The sequence below is a fragment of the Perognathus longimembris genome, chromosome 27 (assembly GCF_023159225.1).
Source record: "Perognathus longimembris pacificus isolate PPM17 chromosome 27, ASM2315922v1, whole genome shotgun sequence".
In the NCBI taxonomy this organism is placed as follows: Eukaryota; Metazoa; Chordata; class Mammalia; order Rodentia; family Heteromyidae; genus Perognathus; species Perognathus longimembris.
Genome location: NC_063187.1, coordinates 7,415,577 through 7,440,185, shown reverse-complemented (window position 1 = coordinate 7,440,185; position 24,609 = coordinate 7,415,577). Strand labels below are relative to the sequence as shown.

The 24,609-nt window shown below is 54.2% G+C and overlaps 1 protein-coding gene, 1 long non-coding RNA gene and 1 pseudogene across 3 annotated transcripts; 2 read left to right on the top strand and 1 right to left on the bottom strand.

Annotated features, from left to right (window-relative positions):
* Positions 1 to 1,178: 1,178 nt before the first annotated feature.
* LOC125342826 lies at positions 1,179 to 5,106 on the bottom strand (annotated as a pseudogene).
* Positions 5,107 to 15,189: 10,083 nt separating this feature from the next.
* On the top strand, positions 15,190 to 19,581 carry LOC125342848 (C-type lectin domain family 2 member D11-like). 2 transcript variants are annotated; one of them, XM_048335161.1, is made up of 4 exons: positions 15,190 to 15,303; positions 16,398 to 16,589; positions 19,085 to 19,237; positions 19,313 to 19,581. In XM_048335161.1, exons 2-4 carry the CDS (start codon positions 16,511 to 16,513, stop codon positions 19,540 to 19,542), a joined length of 462 nt encoding a protein of 153 aa, XP_048191118.1. In that variant the 5' UTR covers positions 15,190 to 15,303; positions 16,398 to 16,510; the 3' UTR covers positions 19,543 to 19,581. The 2 variants fall into 2 exon arrangements, with proteins under 2 accessions (XP_048191118.1, XP_048191119.1); XM_048335162.1 differs by lacking the exon at positions 15,190 to 15,303 and adding an exon at positions 16,029 to 16,098.
* Positions 19,582 to 20,031: 450 nt separating this feature from the next.
* LOC125342850 lies at positions 20,032 to 21,076 on the top strand. The gene is made up of 3 exons (XR_007209270.1): positions 20,032 to 20,148; positions 20,789 to 21,027; positions 21,059 to 21,076. It is a non-coding gene; the product is annotated as an uncharacterized LOC125342850 (long non-coding RNA).
* The last annotated feature ends 3,533 nt before the right edge of the window (positions 21,077 to 24,609 follow it).

Here is a 24,609-nt window from a genome sequence, read left to right as displayed (position 1 = left end):
TGATAGCTAATGCATGCTACAAATCACCAGGGCGCATGCGGTAGATTATGTGACGTCTGACTTACATGACGTGTGCATAAATTAGATCTAAGATGATGCACTTATTGTGGACTCTACGTGATCCACTCACATGTGACACGCATCATAATACATAATTTATGTGCAATAGGAATAGATAGGCCTGGGGGGGAGGGTTTGGCCGGGCTCCACGTCCCTGCCCCGTGCTCCTCCTCCTCCGGTGTGTGGGTGGGGGGAGTCGGGCGGGAAGCCGGGCTGGGGAGGCGGGGGGGGGGGGGGGTCTCCGGTGATCCCCGCGGTGCCCGCTGAGCCCCCCTCCGCCTTCCCGCCAGGTCCCGGCTCCAGCCCCACCCTGAGCCCCCGCGGGATGGTCGGTGAACGTGCACTCGGCTCCCCCCGGACGCCCTGGCTGCCGCCGCCTGCCTTCGGCCAGGGGCCGCCTTCCGCCGGGAGCCGGGGCCGCCTTCCTCCCGACGCCCGCCGGGGAATGGGGCCGACGCTCGGGAGCCTGAGGTCCGAGGAATCGGGTATAAAGTCAGCCCGGGGAGTAAAGTCCTGGAGCCGCGAAGGTCAATTCCCATTATGGCTGCTAGGGGAGCGGTGGCTGGAGGAGCCCGGATCCGGCCTTGAGCGGGAAGAGCTCGGGGACAGGCCGCGCCCGGCGCCCGGGCCCTGAGTGCAAAACACGCGCACACACACACACAAAACATTACGCTGTTATCAGAACAATAAAATGCAGCCCTTCTAAATGATCACGTGACGGATACAAAACAGCGCCTGCGCCTTCTGCTCAAAGTCAATTCCCATTTGCTTTCCGTCGTTGTTTCAAACGGACGTAAACGTATTTCTCCCCCTCTTATCTCGGCGGCTCTGGGGTTGAATTTAGGGCCTGGGTTCCGTCTTGTAGCCGTTTGGCGAAAGGCTGGCGCTCTACCCCTTGAGCCACGGCCCCACCCTGGACTTTCCTGCTGGTCCCATTGGAGATCAGAGCGTCTCACACGTTCTTATCCGGGCTGGGTTCGAACCGCGAACCTCAGCGGCTCTCCATTCCGGAAATTCAACCCTGGAAAGGACTTTTTTGTTTTTTTTAAATTATAGACGAATTCCTTTGTCTGCATCCTCAGTGTGAAGTCCTGGGCGGGGGATGGGGAGCTGGGTGTTTTGTGCTTAGAGATTGTTTTCCTTAGCCCCAAACACTTATTTCCGGTAGTTCACAAATCCGGGGCATGCTGTAGAAGCAGGGGATGTCGTTCCAGTTCTTTCTGGGGTTCGGAGAGTCCCGCATGGTGGCGCAGTCTTCCACGAGATTGTTGGGTTCGCCTATATCCCAAAAGCTGCAACAGAGAGACGGGATGAGCAGCGCATGCCTTGAGTCCCGACGGGGGAGGAAAACGGAACCCGGCACTCAAGACAAATCACAGGCGTGTGCTTGGATTCCCCAAGCACTGGATGAAGCAAGTATTCCAGCCTGCATTTATCATCATCATCATCATTATCATCATCATTATTATCATTATTATTATCATTATTATTATTATTATAATTTTTGTGCTGGCCTCAGTCAGGGCCTGGGCGCTGTCTCTGAGCTTTTATCACTCAAGGCTGGTGCTCTGCCACGTGAACCACACCTCCACGTTCATCTTTGGGTCATTTTGCTGGTTCCTGGGGGATCAGCGTCTCACGGTGAATTTCCTGCCTGGGGCTGGCTTTGAACCTGGGATCCTCAGATCTCAGCCTCCCGCGTAGCCGGGATGACAGGCCTGCGCACCGGCGCCTGGCTGAGAGGTGGACTAGCCCCACAGAACAGCCCAGAATGCACTTGGTGTGAGCATGGCCGGGGGGGGATGGGGGGTGTGTGGCTGACCCCCCCAGCAGGAGCTCACTCACCTCCAGGGCTTAGTGAGGGGCGTATGGTCCACCCACCGCCACTGGCCCTCCGTCTCGCGGTCCGAGAGGCCGATGAAGAACTCCCTCCTCCTGGGCTTGGTGGAGTGGAGGAATTCCTGCGGGGACACCCAGACGCGCCCTCGGACCCGAGCCGCGGGGACCCCCGCCCCCCACCACGAGGAAACCGTGCCCCGCGCCCTGGGCAGATCGAAACCTTCCCCCTGGGGTTCTTCATCGTCCGCTGCTCTCCATGTCGGGAGCCAGAATCCGGGGAGAATCTGTCGCCTCCCAACCCAGCGCCTCTTGCTTAGCCACCAAGCACCTGTGTCCTCTCTCTCTCTCTCTCTCTCTCTCCATCCCAGCCGTCACTCTGTGTGGCTCCTCTGTCACCCGGCGCTCCTTGGTGGCTCCCCCGTGTGGCTATCAACGGTCAATCTCCCGTCGAGGATCCATCAAGCCATCAGCCACGTATTGGCCTCGCATCCGTCACCCAGCATTGCTCAGTCACCTCTCTCTCATTTACCTTCTCATCTACCTGCCCGTCTACCTAGCCTCTGTCGGCTATTATATATCTATCATCTACCTGTCAATCTAATAGATCTACCTACCTAACTATAGATCATCTGTGTCTCCATCTAACTATCTACCTATCTGTCTGTCTGTCTATCTAATCTAACTACTTATCATCTGTCTATCACCTGTCATTTATCCATCTATCATCTGTATCTAATCTACCCACCTACCTATATATTGTCTGTTCATCTATCTAATCTTCCTATCACCTACGTATCAATCTATCTATATCTATATCTTATCTATCTGTCTGTCTGTCTGTCTGTCTGTCTGTCTATCTACCTACCTATCTGTCTATCTACCTATCTATCTGTCTGTCTGTCTGTCTATCTACCTATCTATCTACTGTCTGTCTATCTACCTATCTATCTGTCTGTCTACCTATCTACTGTCTGTCTATCTACCTATCTATCTGTCTGTCTGTCTGTTTGACTGTCTATATGTCTATCTATCTATCTACCTATCTGTCTATCGATCTATCTATCTGCCTATCTATCTGTCTGTCTATCTGTCTGTCTATCTATGATCTATCACAGAATACTATCATCACAGCTTAGATATTGTGGACAATAATTGCTTGCTCTCTTTTGTCTGATACACCTCTGTTTTCACCAGTTGAACGGTTGTTCTAGAATTATCCCTGAACCTTCTTCCCGACTCTCCTCCTAATTCATGATGGAACTCCACATGGAAATCATCCTTTGGGGCTGGGAAGGTGGCTCAGCAGTAGATCGCTTGCCTAGCACACAGGAAGCCCTGGGTTCGATTCCTCAGCACGACACACACAGAAAAAAGCCGGAAGTGGCGCTGCGGCTCAAGGGGTAGAGTGCTAGCCTTGAGCAAAAGAAGCCATGGACAGTGCTCAGGCCCTGAGTTCAAGTCCCAGGAATGGCAAAAAAAAACAAAACATCATTTTTTTGCTGCTGCCGTTGCTGGGTTCTTGTAGTCATAAAGATCATTTTGAGTCCGGCACTGGTGGCTCACGCCCATGATCCTGGCTCATTAGGAGACTGAGACCGAGGATCCCCGGTTCCAAGGCAGCCCCAGGAGACTCGTGGGAGAGAAACTCACCTGCAGTGAACCAGCGAAAAGCTGCCCGTGGAGGCCTGGTTCAAGTGGCAGAGCGCCCGCCTTCAGTAGCAAAGCCAAGCAAGACTGGGAGGCCCTGAGTTTACAACCCAGTGCTCACACGCATGTGCACACACACACACACAGACAGCATGGGGCCCCAAGGCTTCCAGAACCTTCCCTGGCTCCCTACCTGCTCCTCCGGCGTGTTGATCACCACCAGCTGGGCCCCCATGCCGGAGCAGTTCCTGGCGCTCGACTCCCGTTCATGGCGTTCACGGAGAAGAAGTAGCAACTGGATGCTGACCACGATCGGGGCGCAGTGGAAGGCATCCCCCCCACCCCACGACCCGGTTGGCAAGGATGCTCTGGCGGCGTGGCCCCAAGTCCAGCAGCCCCTCGAGGGTCGCCGTGTCGTTGGGGCGGCTCAGGCTGCCGCACGCCCTCTCGGGGATCCCCGCATAGAGCGGCGACCGGAACACCACCAGGCACTGCCCGTCAGCAAGGGCGGCCCGCGGGTCACCCCGGGGGTTCGTGGGTAGCCGGTCTTCACAGCACTGCCAGCCACGGGAGGGATCGGATCTCAGCAGGGCCGGTTCCTCCCAGAGCCGAGGAAATGCCAGAATTACACAGCGCGGGGGCCGGGCGCGGGGCGCACGCCTGGAATCCCGGCCACTCGGGAGGCTGAGGCCTGAGGATCGCGGTTTCAAAGCCAGCCTGGAGTGAGAACGCTCAGGGTTTGCAAACGAATCCGAGACCCCCCGAGGGTGGTGAGCTTCTCGGGGAAGGACGAACCCCAGCTGTGTGCGGCACGGTGATGGTTTCGCATTCTACGGGGAGGCAGTGCCAGCGCCGACATGTTTTGTGCTCTCTGAGGATCCTCAAGGGCGGTGCTGGGCTTTGAACTCACGTCCTGGTGCGTGCTTAGACAAGCGCTCTACCCGCGTGAGCGCATCGCCCAGCCCTGCCGCTCTCGTTACTTTCCGGATGGAGCCCCGCATTAAAAAAAAAAGAATTATTGTAATAGTTGGGGTCTCGCAGGATATCTCTGCGTGCAATGCGTATTGAAATGCCTTGCTTGAAATGCTTTCTTAAAAAAATAAAAGTCACCATTCATGCTGGGTGTTGGTGGCTCAGGCTCTCATCCTGCTACTCTGGAGGCTGAGATCTGAGGATCGGGGTTCAAAGCCAGACTGGGACAGAAATGTGCGTGAGACTCTGATCTCCGATGAACTATGTAAAAAACCCAGAAGCGGCGCCGTGACTCAGATGGTAGAGCGCCAGCCTAGAGCAGAAGAAGCTCAGGGGCGGCGCCCAGGCCCTGAGTTCAAATCCCAGAATGCGTACGTGCACACACACACACACACACACACACTCTCAGTCTTTGGCCTTCTGCTGATGAAGATGACCATAAGCCAACACATAACGTCCACACCGCCGCCCATTTCCATTCCTCCTGTGTCCAGGGCTGGACTTAAACATCAGCCCGAGCTCCCCCGGGCCGGAGCCCGATGATGGGGAGGAACAAGCGCTCGCCTGCTCGCTGGCAGGAGCCGCCATTGCTCTCGTTCCAGAGAGAGGAAGAAAGGAACTATCGCGTGACGCGTGGACTCCGCCCCGTGGATCAGACCCTGTGCAAACGATCCCGGCAGTGTTGGGCCGAGTCTGTCCATGCAGAAATGGCTCCCTGATCTCTCCCGTCGCCCGGGATTAAAAAGTGAAAAATAAAACAAAAAGCAACTCGAAAAGACACAAAGACCAAAGCAACACAGAAAGCCCATTGCGGCTCAGCTCCTACGACACCCGAGCCGTTTCCCCCTTAATCCAAACACAGCTGCGCCCCTGAGCGACAGAAAAATAATCTTCCCGTCAGCAGAGCTCTTGCGGTTGAACTGTGCTGACCTGCGACCTCGGGGAGGCTTCAGGATGGACACAGCGCTGCGCCTCTGCCTGCAGTCCCCGCCCGAAGATGATGGATCCTTATTTTGATCTGATGTAAAGGGAATCATGGTTCCAGATGAAAACCCTGGCTGAGAATAACGCCCTCCTGTGAGCTCAGAGGCCGCTCGCTCACCTGCCCACGCTCAGGAGAAGCACACCCAGGCCAGCAGAGTCACACACGCGCAGCAGAGCCTCAGCGCCAGCCGCGCCCACCGGGCCCCCGGCACGCGGCTGGACGAGCAAAGGAACGCTTGTTAAGCTTGGGTGACAGCACGCACGCCTGCCGTCCCTGCTACTCGGGAGGCTGAGCTCTGAGGGTGGCGGTTCAAAGCCAGCCTGGAAGGGAAAGCCTGGGAGACCCGTGTGTGCGTGTGTGTGTGTGTGTGTGTGTGTGTTGGGGTTTTGCTCCAGGCTGGCGCTCTACCACTTGAGCCACCCCTCCACTTCCAGCTTTTTGCTGGATCAGAGTCTCGCCGACGTTCCTGCTCGGGGGCTGGCTTTGAACCGGGATCCTCAGATCTCAGCCTCCCGAGGGCTGGATGGCAGGCGGGAGAGCCGGCTCCCGGCTCTATCCGTGGGGTCATCCACTAATTTCACGGCGGAAGCCGTTTGCCCTTTGGCTGCAGAGAAAATAGGTCACAGCTCAGGTCCGTCCTGAGCTTGTGGCCGGGACTGTGTGACAACACACGCCCCCGCCCCCACGGCGTGTGGTCAGCACCCTTGACGCCGAGCTCCTGTGGTTTCCCGGGCCCGCCCGCCCCGTCTGCATTCTCAAGGCCCACAGGTCACCACAAGCAATCCCAGTCGTGTTAGCTCTGCTTTTCCTGCCACACTCGTCTCCCGGGTGGGGTGTGGGCCCGGGGGACAACAGACCACATTTCTACACTCGCAGACAGGCTCGGGCCCGGGATCCACAGTGTTTGGGGGACATTTCCTCTCTTCTACCCCTCCTTTTCAAATCCAATTTCTGTTCTTCCCTGTGCTGCCTTTCCACCTGCTGACTGGGCCCAGAGAAGGTTTGCCCTTCTCCCCCCCCAAATATAGCTGGTGCACCCCAATACAGCCTGGGGGCATGGAGATCAGGCCACTTAGCTTCCTGGCAGCCCCCCCCTCCATGTGAAAACAGCAGTGAGATTTATCTGATGAAAGAAATGCTCTGTTTCAAGGCCTGGCGAGGTCCCAAGTTTGAACCTGAATGCCAAAGAAGAAGTTGGAAGGAAGAGGGAGGAAGGAGGGAGGGAGGAAAGAAAGGAAGGAAGGAAGGAAGGAAGGAAGGAAGGAAGGAAGGAAGGAAGGAAGGAGGGAAGGAAGGAAGGAAGGAGGAAGGAAGGGAGGGAAGGAAGGAAGGAAAAAGGTAAGAGGAGATGAGTAGAGAGGGGCTAGAGGCTCCCGCCTGTAATCCCAGCTACTCAGGAGGCTGAGATCTGAAGATCTTGATTCCAAGCCAAGCCTAAGCAGAACAGCCCAGAAGACTCACCTCCAACTAACCAGCAAAAAGTCAACAGTGGAGCTGTGGCTCAAGGGGTAGAGCACCACCCTTGAGAAGAACAAAACTATAAGGAACTGTGCTCAGGCCCTGGGACTAGCACCAGGAGGGGAAAGAAAAGGCTTATAGACTGATTCTATGACATTCTTTGTGTGTGTGTGTGTGTGTGTGTGTGTGTGTGTGTGTGTGTGTGTGTGCTGGACCTGGAACTTGAACTCAGGGCCTGGAGTGCTGTCCCTGAGCTTTTCCACTCAAGGCTGGTGCTCTACCCCTTGAGCCACAGCTCCACTTCTGGTATTCTGCTGGTTCATTGGAGATCAGAGTCTCACGGGCTTTCCTGCCTCGGCTGGCTTTGAACCGCGATCCTCAGTTCCCTGCCTCCCGAGACTCTGGGATGGCGGGCGTGAGCACCGGCGCCCAGCCCTCTCCTGTACTGTAACAAAGCCCCTGTGAACACAGCCTTCCTGTCAGGACTAAGACTCTGCTCAGGGAACGGCGATAACCTCGGTCCTTTCCCGAAGCTTCCACAAGGAGCCGCGGAACCCCCATTTTGTGTGGCTTCTCCTGATCACAGCAGGGTGGCCCGTGTGGAACCCGGAGCCACAAAGCCAGGGCAGAGCGTCAGACGCCCAAGGAAGCGCCGTCTCAGACCAAAGGAAGGAAGGGGAGGAAGGACAGACTCTAGACGAAGGAGGTCTGCAAGCCACTCACCCGGAGGGAGCGCGGCGGGGAAGGCGCTGTCCTGCCCGGGGGCCGGGGGCAGATTCAGATCAGCATAGATGACTGGCGAAGCCATGACTGCAGGAAGGGGTGACCGCTAGCAGAAGAGAGGGACTCCGGGCTTAGCCGGCGCACGCTCAGCCAGTGAGGGGTTTGCTGTCTGCTCTGGTCCACACCCACCACACGGCCCAGGCCCGTCCACAGAATGTTCCACGGAAGCTCTCCGGACCCCATTGATCTGCAGTGAAATTCGAGGAAGTCCTCATTGTTTTCTAATATCATTATTATTGGGGTTGATTTTTGGGGGGGTGCCACAACTGGCACTTGAACTCAGGACCTGGCCAATATCCCTGAACTCCTGAACTTGTGTGTGTGTGTGTGTGTGTGTGTGTCTGTGTCTGTGTATGTGTGTGTCTGTGTGTGTGTCCTGGGATTTGAACTCATGGCCTGGGCGCTGTCCCTGAGCTTCTTTTGCTCAAGGCTGGCGCTCTACCACTTGAGCCACGGCGCCATTTCCAGTTTTTTCTGTGATTCATTGGACGTAAGAGTCTCACAGACTTTCCCGCCCAGGCTGGCTTCGAACCACGATCCTCAGAACCTCAGCCTCCTGAGTAGCTGGGATAACGGGCGGGAGCCACTAGCACTCGGCTCCTGAGCTTTTTTTTGCTCAAGGCTGGAGTTCAGCGACCTAAGCCACAGCCCCACTTGTGGCTTTTTCTGTGTCTGTGGTGCTGAGGAATCGAACCCAGACCTTCATGTGTGCTAGGCGAGGCGCTCTACCTCTAGGCCATGTTCCCAGCTGCAAAGTCATGCTTTTTAAGCCAGGTACTGGTTCCACCTGTCATCCCAGCTACTCAGGAGGCTGAGATCTGAGGATTGAGGTTCAAAACCAGCCCGGTCAGGAAAGCCCACGAGACTCTGATCTCCAATGAACCAGCAGAACACCAGAAGTGGCGCCGTGGCTCAGGTGGTAGAGCGCCAGCCTTGAGCACAAAGAAGCTCGGGGACAGCGCCCAGGGGCCCAGGACTGAAGAAACAAACAAAACATCACAGACAGGCTGGCTCCTGCCAGAATTTCCCCACTCGTGATTTGGGGAGCCCCGATGTGACATCAGAGCGTGGGTCAAGCGATTTCCCTGTTCTCAGGTAGTGTGTACTTCCTCCCTCGCGCCCCCCGGGTCGGCTGTCCTCTTCCCGTGCATTCGTTTCCTTTTTTCCTGGTAGATTTTGGGGCTGATCCTCGCTCCCACAAACGAGGGGGGCCACCCAGCTGGCAAAGCCGCTGCGCCCCTGAGCCTGGAAATCCTAGTGCCCCAAACGGACCCCGGGAAATGGAAACAGCAGGTGTTTGCTCTGGCTGTTGTTTTCCTCGCTGGTTGTCTTGTGGGGGGGGCTTCTCTGTCCTTGAGAGGGTAAATGGAGGCACAGAAATGGGGGGGGACAGAGGGTGGACAAAGGAAGCCGTGGTCCTCACTGGACACGACATGGAAAATGGACTCGACAGCTTGTGGGTGGACGGGAGGGGAAACCTGGGACAGAGCGAGGGAGGGGACACGGTCCAAAACCAATGGACTTGTGGCCTCACTTAGCGTTATCATCACAACAAAGCATGGAGGAGAATAAATCCGTGTTCTCTACGCTCATAAACTCGCAGTTGCCCACAGAGGGCGCTGTAATGTTTGGGGGTTTTAGGGCAAAGTATTTCACCTTCTTTGGAGGCCCTTTAGTAAAGGGTTATTTCCCCCTGATTGTTATACAGAAGTCAAGAGAAGCCACGGATTTGTGATTCGAACCTGAAAATTCAGGCATGCGCAATCCAGCCTCTGTGTAATGAAAAACCAGACATCCTAACACAGGCCAAGAAAAGGAACACAGGGGGGAAAAGACATTATTGCCCGAGCTGGGCCTAATTCTTCCAATGGCATCTTGCTTCCTGGTGTGATGATTTAGCTCCATTTTAAAATACACCAAAGCTTTGTTTATGTATTAGTGGTTCCAATACGGGGCTTGAACTCAGGGCCTGTGCGCTACTGTCTCTTAGCATTTGCTCGAGGCTGGTGCTCTACCACTTGAGCCGCAGCTCCACTTCCGGCTCTTGGTGTGCTGGGTTGTTTATTTTGGTTTATTTCATTTTTACGGCACTGGAGTTTGGACTTAGAGCCTCTTGTTCACTAGGCCGCTGGAGATAAAAGGCTCACAGACTTTCCTGCCCGGGCTGGCTTTGAACTGCGGTCCTCAGATCTCAGCCTCCTGAGTGGCTGGATTAGAGGTGAGAGTCACAGACGCCCCGCTCTGAGAGTTTAGTTGTAATATTTTCTGAGACCCTGTGAGCTCCTTCTGCATGGTAAGATCTGCATTGTAAGATGTCTTTACACATTCTTTTTTTTTTTGGCCAGTCCTGGGCCTTGGACTCAGGGCCTGAGCACTGTCCCTGGCTTCTTCCCGCTCAAGGCTAGCACTCTGCCACTTGAGCCACAGCGCCACCTCTGGCCGTTTTCTGTATATGTGGTGCTGGGGAATCGAACCTAGGGCCTCGTGTATCCGAGGCAGGCACTCTTGCCACTAGGCTATATCCCCAGCCCCTTTACACATTCTTAATCATTCCCTTATGTCACTTTCTCTACCTAAAACCTGCCAGTAGCATCCTCACTCACTCCTGGAATCCCAGCTGCTCAGGAGGCTGAAACCTGAGGATCACGGTTCAAAGCCAGCCCGGGCAGAAAGTCTGAGAGACTCTGATCTCCAGTGAACCACCAGAAAATCCAACTGGGAGGAGGCATGGCTCATGTAGTAGAGTGTCTGGCCTTGAGTTCGAATCCCAGCTCTGGCACACATACACAGACACACACAGACACACACACCTTAAGAGCAGCAGCAAATGATTTCAAAGTAGGGAGTGGCTGTTTAAGGGGCCCCTGTACTAAGTGGAGGAAACCATAATCGCTGTGGGAGAGCTGCCAGCCTTGTTCCCTTGAACAAAGACAGGGTGGGTGACATTAGTGAATGGAAGCCCTTGTGTACAACTAACTACTCAAGGGAAGTGAAAATACCTCCTGGAAAGTCCAGAACTCAGAAATGCTGGCTGTCCCTTCTATTCTGAAATTCCCCTAGTAAGAACCTGGTTGGGTTGTGCGTGTCCGTGTGTGTGTGTGTGTGTGTGTGTGTGTGTGTTGTAGAACAACGTTCACAACTGAGCACATGTGGACATATAGATAACTAGGAAGAACATCTCAGGGTTGGGGCTCACTTCCAGTGTTTTCCCTGGGGTGGAGGGTGCACAGAATTCCGTATTACACAGAACAGCCACCCTTTTCCACACGCTACACCACAGCCACTGTGCGCACAAGTCCTGCCTTGCTCCTCAGCCACAAATGGAGTCCTCCCCTGCACTCCCAAACCAGGAGTCAGACTTCCCTGACTCTGCTGGTTCTGCCCTTCAACTTGGGGCACCTCCCTCCCTGTCCCCGCATAACCTGATCCTCCCACAGGAGGGGGGTGCAGGAACAAACTGCTTATCTTATTTGTTTAAGCCACATTTCCTCCACTTCCTCCTCCCAGGCTGAGAAAAAGAAACCCAGAGCTAAGCACACAAACCGAGAGCTAACCACAGAAACCCAGAGCTAAGCGCGGCCCCCTGTGGGGCCAGGGCTAGGGGTGCCCCCGTGTAGATGCAAAGGCGCAGCAGCAGAAGAAATAACAGAAAGAAAGGAATAGAAAAAAGTAAATAGAAGATCTAGAGCTAGAAATAAGTGGGGACACAGGGCCTCTGGGGGAGAGGGCAGCCATGGTGGAACTCTCCAGCGTGCTGACATGACACCCAGCCAAGTGCAGGGTTCCAGCCCCCCAAGGCCTGCATTAGGGAGAGGGGGTGTGGCCTGTCGTGAGGGGGAGGGGCATGCAAATCAGGCTGTGCTATATAAGGGGGTGGGGGGCTCCTTCTGGGAAAGGACCTGGAACTCCAGTGTTTATGTAGATGGAATTGAAGCCTGATGATGCAAGGGGTAGGGGGGAAAGGCCTTGGTACTCTTGGCCTTGGACTTCCTGGAGATAAAGGTTGTGAAATCAATCAGCCTTCACTTTCGACTTCCGGGATATGGGAGACTGCAGGCCACAGGGCCAGGGACCGGGGCTGACACAGGGTCAGGGAATGAACGCCTGGCCTGGCTGTGTGACTGGAAAAACCAGTGACTTAAAATAAAACATGGAAGCGAGGGGCCAGGGACCACCAAGGAGCCGATACCGATGCAAACACATGAGAGTCTTTACTGCTCGAGCCTGTATTCCCAACCGTCACCGACACAGCGGATCTGGAGTCCACACCCTCAGATAGGCAGAGTTTTTATTGTTATGACAACAGGGGCAGTGTATTTCCAACTTGGCAGACACTTGATTGGATGACATTTAGCAGCAAGTCTTGTCCTATTTCCGTTGGTGATCTATCCTTTCATTTATCTATTTTGGCTTTGATATCGGGAATGGCCTTGATATCAGGAATTGACAACAGGTGCTCACCTACTGATATAGGGGGTTAGTGCAGAGGGTAGAGGCAAGCCACAAATGGGTTAAGCAAGCCGTTTACAAAAGCTGTATATTGCAGTCAGGCTGACCTAGCACCAATTTCATTTGAACAATTGCCCCCATGTCTCCCCATGACCACTAAGCAAGCTTGAGCAGGCTAAAACAATCCAGTACTCAAGCATAAGTAAACCAACTTGACAATTACCATGGCATTTCTACTACTATTGTGGTTATTTCTATAGTCTATGACTATGATCATTTTTTACTGTCCATTACCATGGTTGCTACCCAGGTACAGAGGGGAACAAGTGCTCCCTACATTGTTAAATGTCAAACTATAAGAAACTAGTCTCATGGGTGGGGGCGCAGTCCTCTATCATGGAGTCATCACCAGGGTTTAGAAGCTGTTATAATTTTAACACTAAAACTCATATTTAGTTCCTCCAGTTTTCAGGTCAACCCTGACAGAGCCAGAAGTGGAGCTGTGACTCAAGGGGTAGAGCGCCAGCCTTGAGCAAAAGCAACACAGCCACAACCAACCCAGCCTTCAATGCATACTATGCCCCAAGTTCAGACCCAGCACACAGATAAAAGCGGGGGCGGGGGGAGCCCAGCAGAAAACCCACTGAGCACTCATAAAATACAATGGGAATGGGAACAACACGGAACATTCTAGCGTTGGAACAGGAGGTCAGGGGCAGGCACTGTTTGTTCTCTGTGGGCTTTGCTTACTTTTTAAATAATTGTGACCTGGGTAAACGTCTTTATCTGTACTTTATGACCCGCGTGGGCTTTACAAGCGCTGCACTATGGAGGTCGGATCTGGCCGGCGAAAGAGGGCAGAAGCTGACTCCATTTCTGTCTCCCACGCTGCCCCCTGAATCAACAGGCCAATTCTTGATGGGTTCGCCTGGATTCGCACAGGAAGGGGCGCCCCGTCCCCCACCCCCGTCCCCAGGTAATGGGAGGTCCTGAATCCCAGGACAGGGGTGGACATGGCCTGTAGGCTGCTGAACCTGTCTGCCTAAGTGCACGGAGCTGGGACTCCCAGTGACCCAGATGGAGATCACAGGAAACACCTGAAGTTCCAGGTGCCCCTGCGACCCAACCCAGATCATTTGTCTCAACCAATCATTTCCAACCCCATGAGCCAGCCAATCGCCTGCCCCAGGCCCGTCCCCACCACTGATTGGGCCAGTCATTCTTAAGAATGATTTGGTAACTTTCCCGCGGTGTGACATGGTTTGCTAAGTGATGATGTGACCCCCAACCCCTATGAAAACCATGCGGAATGGAAGACTCAGTGAGACCCAGGCTCGAGCTTGCAGTCAAGACTCTCCTGTGATGACAGCGGCTTTCGGCTCCTTGGTGATCTTTGGGGACCCCGAAGTCTGGGCGTAATAGCGCCAGCACGATGGGGTGTTACCAGAATGGGAAAGTCGTAGATGTGCCAACTGGAATATTTAAACTCATTCTGTCATTTTCCCTCTCCTCAAAGTGAGCAAAAGTGGGCTGGGAAGGGGTAGAGCGCTCGCCTCGCCTACATGAAGCCTGGGTTCGATTCCTCAGCACCACATATATAGAAAAACAGCCAGAAGTGGTGCTGTGACTCAAGTGGCAGAGTGCTAGCCTTGAGCAAAAGGAAGCCAGGGACAGTGCTCAGGCCCTGAGTTCAAGACCCAGGGCTGGCAACAAACACAAAATAACTACAGAAAATCAAGGTGAGCACTCGTGCTGAGGTTTGGTTGCTCTGGGCTGTGTGCAGCATGCGCTTAGTCCTGGGGTTCAGCTCAGGGCTTCCTGGCTGTTTCTGAGCTGGGTTTGTATGGGGTGGTGGGGGGTTGTTCAAAATGTTATGGGGTCCGGAAATCCACGATCCATGAAACCACTCAGATGCCAATCGGGACGGAGAGATTTTTATGGAGCAACAAAGTACCGGGTATTAGGCCCGCGCCCCGGGTCAGGAGGTGGATTTCGAGAAGTGTCCAGGAAGCAGTCCCTCCCAGGTCGGTGGCAGGACCGTCCCGGCCATCCCAGGGCCACGCGGAGATCACCACAGGCAGGGGAAGAAGGCTCCTGAGCAGGGTTACGCGTGGGGCCATGGTTCCCGCGGGAGAGGGGGTGCATGGCGTCTGCACCTTACCCAGGAGGCAGCTCCTCTCTGGGGTAAAGGGGGGGAGGGGGGAGGTAGTGAGCCAGAGGGGCTCAGTAGGTGGGGGGGGAGGGGGCAATGGGAGGAGCTGAGAACCCTAGGCTAGGGAAATGCTAACCTTCTTATCTCCCCATCAGGTGGCAAAAGCAGAAGCAGCTGGGGGGGGGGGGGCTGTCATGGAAACCGCACAGTGGGGAGCCCAGGGCCAGGCTCAGAAAAGCTTCCCATCCCACTGTGACAGGAAGGCCGAACACAATCAGCAATGCTTCCCGAGGGCAGTTAGTAGAGTAACAGATTATTTCTATCACTTCACTAAATCTCTATGGCAGCCCAGGCTTTTATTAAGTTTGCATCTTGATATATATACATATATATATATATATACGTATATATATTACATCTCCAGTGCAGTCCCGAATTTTTATTAACAGTTTGTATCGTGCCTTAAATATACTATATCATGTCTTCAATACATATACTACATCGTGTCTTCAATAAATATACTACATCGTGTCTTATATATACATACTCTATATCTGTATGTAGATGTGTGAGCTCCATGTCCAGTGCACGCAGACTTGAGTTCCTGTGGTTTAACGTATAGAGATGTACAGATGCTGCCTGTCCTCTCTGTGTGTGCATGGTGTAGTGCACACACGTGCATTTGTGGACGCTGTGTGCGTGCTGTCCTCTCTGTGTGTGCATTGTGTGGTGCACACACGTGCATTTGTGGGCGCTGTGTGCGTGCTGTGCATTGGCGGTGTTGGTCCGCGTGCCGGGGCCCCGGAGTCGCGCATGGGCGGTGACGCGTGCGCAGTCCTGCCATTGGTGTGTGGAGCGCGGGGCGGCTCCGCGAGTCACTGGGCTGCTCCGCGCTGGCTTTCTCGCTCCCGTGTGGGTTTTCTGCAGTGTGAACGACTTCTGGAGCGAACCCCGCCCTGTGAGTACCGCGCCCGGCCGTCCCCGCCCTCCGCCCGGCTCTGAGCGCCTTTCTCTCTGCTTCGGGGCTGAGGAGCTGCGCTGTCAGCCCGGCCCGGGTCCCCTCGCTGCTCCCGGGCCGGGGCTGCAGCGGCTTCTGGGCTGCGCATGCGCTGAGCGGCGGTGCCTCCGGGCTGCGCATGCGCTGAGCGGCGGTGCCTCCGGGCTGCGCGTGCGCGCTGAGCGGCGGGGCGTCCGGGCTGCGCGTGCGCTGAGCGGCGGGGCGTCCCCCGCTGTGGCTCCGTCGCTCAGGCGTCTCCGTCCTCTGCTCCTCCACGCTTTAGGGATTTTATTTTTTTTGCTCCTTTTTTTGTGGGCTTTTCCTTTTCTTGGTGGACTTCTATTCTAATTTCACATTTATTTTCCTTGTGTTTGTTTTTTATTCCTTCCAGCGTGCTCTCTGACTCCTCCACTCTTCCACTCTTGCTCCTTCTCCCCGGGGCTTCTGCTCGCCCGGAATCTCGCGCCCTTCCCCGCCTTCGCTGGGCTCCGACTCCGGATCCCGGGCTCCGAGCCCATGGGCTGCGCGCCCGGCTCCATTATTGTTTTTTAAAAAATGGATCTCAGGGCTGGGAACGGGGCTCGCGGGAGAGCGCGGTTCCCCAGCACCACATAGATAGAAAAAGCCAGAAGCGGCGCTGTGGCTCAAGGGGCAGAGCGCCAGCCTTGAGCAGAAAGAAGCCAGGGACAGCGCTCAGGCCCTGAGTTCAAGACCCAGGACTGGTGGAATACAAATCCTCATCATCTGTTATATATTGTACAATACTCTATACTACTATATAACTGATTCTTAATTACATATTACATGATAATGTATTCTATATTGTTATAATGGTAAATTAGTATTAGTAATAATAATAAATGGATCTGTGTGCCCGCTTTAATTATTATTTTCACTGATCTCAGTGGGAAGTCTGCCACCCCCTCCCTCCCCCTCCCTCCTCGGACGCCATGGGGGTTTAATGGGTGGACACTGAAGTGCATTGGGAGGCTGCGGATGGTCTGGAATCCATTGACTTCCATATTCTAATTCCGTGCTGTTTCCTTGTCTGTCAGGCACTGGACCGGGCAGCCAGCTGTCAGGAGAGCTGTTGATGCAGCTTTCACCCTAAACACCTGGGCAGTGACATCTGGGAGTCCCAGTCTCCAGCTGCTTCTGCCTGGGGGCAATGGCACCTCCGGAAGCCTTGGGGGGAACGCTGAGGACAGATCTGTTGTCCACGCACGACCCCGAAGGCAGGCCCGCAGGTAACCGCACCGGTGATTCGTGGGCCCCCTCAGGACGGGAGTCTGCCGTGGAGGCACCAGGTCTGGGGGCTGAGGGAGGGAAAGCTAGCTCTGGGGGGTTGTGGTGGGTGTTGGGGTACCAGTACTTCTGTGGCTAGAGAGGAACTGGGTTGGAGGGGGAGCAAAGAACGGGTTTTTGTTTGTGCTGCTGCTTCTGCTTCTTCTTCCTTCTCTACTTTCTCCTTTCTTCTCCTCTTCCTCTTCCTTCTTCTTCTTCTCCTTTCCCACTCGAATGTCTGACCTCCGCGGGGCAGGACTGCACAGGAATCATAACAGAAATGTGGCGATGGACATCGCAACCCTTGCAGAGTTTGCCTTCAAGCCACACACCGGTGCCTCAAGTCTGTCATCCCAGCTACTCGGGAGGCTGAGACCCAAGATCACTACCTAGAGCCAGCCCGGGCAGCCAAGTCCCTGAGACTCTGATCTCCAATGAACCAGCAAAATCCAGAAGTAGGGGTGTGGCTCAAGTGGTAGAGCGCCAGCCTAGAGCAAAAAAAAAATCTGAGGGACACTGCCTAGGTCTTGAGTTCAAGGCCCAGGACTTGCACACACATACACACACACAGAGCAAGAAAAGAGTCTGCAAAACTGGGAAGGACTCAGGGCTTGTAATCCTTTGTAATTTCTAAAACATGCAGGAAATTGCACAATGATTTCAGCTCCACTCCAGCCAGAAAGAAGCAAGAGCTTACATTCATAGCTTTAGGGAGAATTTTTTATTTTTTCCAAACAGAGAAGAATGTGAAATACCGGAAACAGCTCTGGTCTTTCTCTGGTTTAGATCAGTTCCCAGAGAGGAGAAGCTCTGCACTTGGAAGAAACGAAAATCTCTTTTATAGTCATAACAGAAACCAGATTATCAGCCAGTTCCATCCTGCCAACTTGGGAAGTCCCAGCACCCAAGGGCAATGCTTACAAAAACAGCTTTCATAACCCCAGTCAGGCTCCCAGCAGCCCCCTGGGCCCTGAAATCAATGCCTGGGTTTCTGAGCTTTTGTGTTGAAGCCCACGGACTTCCCTGCCTGGGCTGGCTTTGAACCTCCATCCTCAGATCTCAGTCTCCTGAGGAGCTGGGATGACGGGCGTGAGCCATGGGTGCCTGACTTCTTTGTTCTTTTCAGAGACCATTGTAGTATTTTGTAGCTGAACATGTGGGGGTGATTGTGTTCTGAGGACAGACGAAGAGGCAGAGGACGTTAGAAGGGAAGAGGGGAGAGAAAGAAAAGCGCACATATGCAATCAGTGTATCAGGTAAAAATTTAAAAACCCACATGAGTCCAAATAGAGATATCCCTGCTATAAATGCAAAGGATGACCCATGAGGCCAGAGGCTCGCACCTGTCACCCCAGCCACTCAGGAGGCTGAGATCTGAGGATCACAGTGTCAGGCCAGCGCGAGGTGGAAAGTCCACGAGGTTTTTATGTCCAATAAACCAGCAAAAGGCTGGCCTCCAGGCCAGGCTGCAGTGGTAGAGCAGCAAACTTGAGCAAAACCTTGAGGTTCCAGGCGCTGTACACACAGAGACATAGGAAACCTGTGGGTGAAACCACAGATGTGAAGGAAATCACCTGTTGCTCTCTGAAGGAAGAAGTGTGAACGGAGCATTTGCTCTTCTGTGCTCGGTTTCAAGAAAAACAAGCGCTTTTTTTAGCTCCCCAGGCTGTAGAGATGGTTAAAATGAGGAAACCACCTGGGTTTCAAAGTTCCACAGAGCAGTCTTGCAGAAATGTTGCAAACGGCAGGGAGGGGGGACTTCAGCAAGGTCAAGAGAAATTGCAAGAAGGAGGGCTGGGAATATGGCCCTAGTGGCAAGAGCGCTCACCTCCCATACATGAAGCCCTGGGTTCGAGTCCTCAGCACCACATATATACAAAAAGCCAGAAGTGGCGCTGTGGCTCAAGTGGCAGAGTGCTGGCCTTGAGCGGGAAGAAGCCAGGGGACAGTGCTCAGGCCCTGAGTTCAAGCCCTAGGACTGGCAAAAAAAAGAAAGAAAGAAAGAAAGAAAAGAAATTGCCAGAAAGATCTGAGTGCAGGCGTGAGTGTTCAGTTTTGGGGGGAGGGCGGGGGTAAGCTGTGAACAAGGTAAACGGGGAGCCCTGTGCTGTTCGGTTCTCACAGGGCCATTGGTGCTTCCAGAAACGATGCCAGCGCGAGTCGCTCTGAGCTTTGTTTGACAGTGAAATACTTCCATAAAGATAGCACACACACATACACTCCAGTCCTGGGTCTTGAACTCAGGGCCTGAGCGCTGTCCCTGGCTTCTTTTTGCTCCAGGCTGGCGCTCTCCCCCGTGAGCCGCAGCGCCCCCTCTCGCCTTTTCTGTGTCTGTGGTGCTGAGGAATGGAAACCCAGGGCTTCCCGCGTGCTCGGCCAGCCCTGCACCGCGAGGCCGCGTTCCCAGCCCCAGTGGGTGCGGCTTCTGAGACTGCGTTCCTCCCGTGTCTCCCACTAGACGGCGAGCCTGGGAGCCGCGTGTGCGTGAAAGCTCTGCACGGACGCTGCCTGCGCGCGCCGCCCCCGCTCTCGCCCGCCCAGGTTGGCTGCAGTCTGCTCGGTAACGTGGTTCTGGCGGCCGCGGTGGTGGGGCTGGTGGCGGGGCTCGCAGGTGAGTGGCTGGCGTGGAGAGGGTGGGGGGGGGAGCGGGAGCCGCGTGGGGGCTCACGCGTGGTCTGTGTGCCAGCGACGCAGAGGGGAAGCCGCGTGGCGGAGGTGAGGACGCTCTACGCTTCCTGCCCCACACACTGGATTGGATTTGGGAGTCAGTGTTTCTATTTTTCGGACGACGTGAGGAACTGGACTTCCAGCCAGGCCTTCTGCGAGTCCCTGGACGCCAACCTGGCCCGTTTTGACAGCATGGAGGAGCTGGTGAGAAAAGCTTTTGGGGGGGTCCTCTTGTCTGCGATGTGCTAGAAAGACACCCCTGAATTGGACAGGCTGTGTGGGGTTAAAGCTAAGACAGAACCAAGGGGCGGGGCCAGGGGCTCACCCCGTCACCCCAGCCTCTCAGGAGGCTGAGATCTGAGGATCACAATGACAAGCCAGCCTGCCCAAGAAAATCGGGGGACACTCTCATCTCTAACCACCCCCCAAATACTGGAAGGAGAGCTGGGGCTCCAGTGCTAACAAGTGTGGTGTAAGTGTTCAAGCCTTGAGCAAAAACGCTCAGGGACAGCACCCAGGCCCTGAGTTCAAACCTCAGTACTGGTGCACACACGTGCGTGCGCACACAACACACACACACACAGAGACAAGACAAGAAAAAGAAATAGTGACTCCTACTAAATAGCTACTCAAGAGGTTCAGAGGTGAGCTCCCAGTTCAAAACCTGCTCTGGACAGGACAAAGAAAAAACAAACACGTCTCTGACAGACAAGGACTCGTTTGTTCGACTTACTGTGTTTTATTACAGAAGTTCTTGCAAAGACACAAAAATTCATACGACCACTGGCTTGGCCTTCGAAGACAGTCCGAGCAGCACAGTTGGAAGTGGGCTGATAACACGGAGTTCAGCAACTTGTACGTTTTCAGCCATCTTTTTGCTTGTTTTGTGTTGTGCCAGAGCCTGGGTCTTGAACTCAGGGCCCGAGCACTGTCCCTGGCTTCTTTTTGCTCAAGGCTGGCGCTCTGCCACTTGAGCCACAGCGCCACTTCCGGCTTTTTGCACATAGTTTATTGGAGATGAAAGTGTGAGGACTCCTCCCGGGTCCTTGCTCCTCAGATCTCATCCTCCGGGTGACTGACGGAGGTGTGGCGTCCAAACCAAGACCTTGAGAAGGGCAAAGACACTAACCACTGCCATCAGCGCTGTCACTCGGGCTGGGCTTGGCTGGTCTCTTATTTATGTGAAAGATACGGACAGCAAGCTGAGCCCTGGGGGCTCCCGCCTGTCACCCCAGCTACTCGGGAGGCTGAGATCTGAGGATCAGGGTTCAACGTCCGCCTGGGCCGGAAAAGTCCGCGAGACTCTCAGCTCCCATGAACCAGCAACAAACCAGAAGTGGCGCTGTGGCTCAAGGGGTAGAGCGCCAGCCTTGAGTGAAAGAAGCTCAGGGACAGCGCCCGGGCCCTGAGTTCAAGTCCCCCGAGTGACACACAGGAAACTAAAAGCAAGGATATGCCCAACGACGCATGTTTCTCGCTTTTCTGCTTGGTTTAGGGTGAAGGTGCAAGGGGTCGGGCAGTGCGCCTATCTGAACGCGGTTGGAATCAGCAGCGGGAGGGTCTACCTGGAGAGGAGGTGGATCTGCAGCAAGCTGAGCAGCTACGCACAGTGCGGGGCGCCCGCGAGCTCTGTCCTATCCGGTCCCTCCTGACAGCCCTGCAGCTGTGCATGTGCTCCAGCCTGAGGGTTACATATAACCTACCGGCCCCGCCCCTCAGCTCCCATTGGCTGACGTCGCCACCCCCTCAGCTCCCATTGGCTGAGGTCGGGCCCCTCGGCTCCCATTGGCTGAGCTCAGGCGATTAGGGGAGGGCTCTCTGAAGCGGGCTATACAAAGGCAGAAGCCGGTGGAAAGGCAAATCTGTGCCAAGGCTGCTGTAGCCACCGCAGCAAGGGGAGTCAGTAGGGGAGAAGAAGGACAGTTTGTTATACGCAGTTGCTGCCCTGGTTTGAGGTGAGTTTGAAGTCGGGGACCTGGGCACTATGTTTTTGAGCCACCACACCACCTCGTCTGGCTTTTTGCTGGCTGAGTGGACCTAAGAATCTCAGATGTGTGTTTACCCAGGCTGGCTTTGAACTTCCACCCTCTGATCTCTCAGCCTCCTGAGGTGCTGGGAGCCACCCATCTGTGCCTGGCTATTGGAAAACAAAATTCCTGGGCCGGTGGGTGGGTGGGGCTGGCTTTGAACTGTGATCCTCAGATCTCAGCCACCTGGGTAGGTAGCTAGGATGACAGGCGTGAGCCACCAGCACCTTGCGAGATGCTTATAATTGTTTCACAGTAGCAGCTGCACTGTACTGATGAGTCCTAAGAAGGATGAAATAAACTATAATGCATCTTTCCTTGTATATAATGTCAATACACATGCACTGAACAGAGACATCCACGTACTCATACACAAGGTCTTCATCCACGTGGGAAGATGGCGGCAAGCTGGCAAACGGTGATCCTCTTCCCTAAGGGACAGAGGGGACTCGAGACAGTCGCCGCACCCACCAGCAGGGAAGTGAAAATAACAGAAAGGCAAGGCAGCTGGACTGAGAGCTGCGTAACCCTCGCCAGCAAAGGGACACAGGGAGGTGAGGCCTGACTGCGGCACTGTGACTCAGTTGCCTCATGGGGACACGAAGCCGGAAGTGGCGCTGAGGCTCAGGGGGCGGAGCGCTGGCCTTGCGCCCAAGGCCACCCGCGGGTGTCACGTGACTCCCTCGCGTGGCTGTGGCCTTTAAAAACCCAGTCCTGCCGAAGCTCGGGGTGCACTTTGCTCCCCGAACGGACGCAAGCGGACATCGTGCGGTCCCACTGTGGTGACCGTGATGTACAATGTTGAGAAAAACCCAGACAACAAGCTTTCCTATGCATCAACTCCATGTGTCTGTGCTTTATTCACTAACAAAAGGCATTTGATTGACATGGCTGCCCTCAGTGTACTTCCATTCTCATCCTCACGAGAGTGGAAGCCACTGAACTTCAAGCGTGGTCAATACGAGTGTGGTCAACACTTCAAAGCCTGGGATACAGAGAGCAGAGGCGCAGGGTCTCCTTGATGGGTGATTGTTGGGGGGGGGGGGGAGGCGGGGAGAACCGTAGAGATCAGGTCTGTAGAATAACAAACTTCTTTTCAAATGCTATTTCCACATGTTTGGGTCAGCGACTTTACATTATGTATCTAGAACCAAACAATCACTAAAGAAGCATAAAAAGGTCTAGGATAGACCTATCAGAGGACCACGAGAGCTCAACAGCTATGTACACATGACTATATAAAATGAGGCTACGAAAAATGAACTCCAAGGGGCTGGGAATTTGGCCTAGTGGCAAGAGTGCTTGCCTCGGATACATGAAGCCCTGGGTTCAATTCCCAAGTAAAACATATACAGAAAATGGCCAGAAGTGGCACTGTGGCTCAAGTGGCAGAGTGCTAGCCTTGAGCAAAAGGAAGCCAGGGACAGTGCTCAGGCCCTGAGTTTAAGCCCCAGGACTGGCAAAAAAAAAAAAGAAAAAAAATGAACTCCAAGAGAAGGACACAGGAGGTTTTTATTGTTGTCGTTATGTTTAATGCAGTAGGTGAACTTCCTTTGGCGTACCCCCTGTGGTCACTGTATATGATTTTGGTACACTGGACACTGTATATATGCCTACCTGAACTAGGGAAGGGAAAGAAAAAATGGGGGGCGGGGTGTAACAAATATGACAAGAGGTGTACTAACTACCTTATGTTGTAACTGTACATCACCTTGTCCATAAAATTTAATTTTAAAAAATGTTGGCAAAAGAAAGTCTGTGATAAATGATGCAGCCCCCCTGAATAACTTCCTCATGTGAAAAAATGAACGTAAAGACACAAGTTTCACCAGCCCCGCGGCTCACTCTTGTAATCCCAGCCAGAGGCTGAGATCGGAGGGTCTCAGTTGGAAGCCTACCTGGGCAGGAAAGCCCAATGAGACTCTGATCTACCATAAACTAGGGAAGGAAACTGAGTCATGAGGATATCAGAATACAGAAAAGACAGAAAGTGGACTCCACAGACCAACAGACTTTCAAATTAATCCCCCCTGCCCCAAACCAGAAGGGGAGGTGTGGCTCAAGTGGTAGAGCGCTAGCCTTGAACAGAAAGGCTCGGGGACGGTGCCCAGTCCTTGAGTTCAAGCCCCAGGACTGGCACAAAACAAACAACAACACAACCCATTCGTTTCAGCGGGTAGGGACGGGATTGTTACAACGATACCAGGGCAAGTATCTCGCTCTACCACACATCCGACTCAGGAACGGGGTCTGCCTAAGCCAATGAGCGTTAACAGCTACCACATGGCTACTGGTGGGAGAATTCATCTGCTGTGGATTTGGGGGGATTTCGTAGCCTTCGCTGACATTAAAAATAACCCCAATGAGTCATTGGGGAAACACATGTGGGTGAGACGCGGGCCATGTTCCCAAGGGGCTAAGGGCCTGAGTGAGAAACCGGAGGCTCAGAAGTGAACCCCAAAGAACAGCAGTGCTGCCCTCTCTCATAAAGACTCCCTGCTGGGGGCCTGTAGCTCACCCCTGTAATCCCAGCCACTCAGGAGACTGCGATGTGAGGCTCGGGAGTCAGCGCCAGCAGGAACGGCTGTGAGACTCAGTTATCTACCGCCAACGAGCCACCCCAAACCCAGAAGTGGCGCTGTGGCTCACGTGGTAGAGCGCCCGCCGTGAACACCAAAGCTCAGGGACAGCGCTCAGGCCCCGAGTTCAAGCCCCAGGACTGGCACCAAAAAAATAACAAAGGGAAAAAAAAGAACTGGAGTCATCAAAAGGACACAGAAAAAATGATATGCAGATCTGATCAAAAGCCTGCAGTTGGGGGTACACCTCACCAAACGTGGCAGGGGAAGTTTGTGGACACCAGGACCCTACACATTCACCCCACTCAGAGATTTAGAAAGGAGAACCCCCATTAGGAGCCCCCCCACACCCTTCCTGGGGAGAGAGCTAGGAGGGCTTAGGCAGCTCTTTCCCATTTCTCCCCATTTCACCTTGCTCTCCTAAGGTGCTGCAATGTTGCTGGAATGTTCACCTGGTGCCAGGCTTCTGTAGGCGCTGGTGGGCGGGTGGCTCTTGCATATTTTCCAACCTGGGTTGGATTTCTCAGGGGCTGAATGCCATCCGCCATCTGCATGGCTGGCTTGTTTACTTCATTATCACTTGCTGATTCCACTGGCGTGCGAAGGAAGGAATGTGGCTAGGTTACTGTACATTTCTACAAACAGGAGCAGGGCAACGTTTTTCCCTTTGCAAAGAAACCCAGGCCATTATCACTGAGCAGGCATCCATT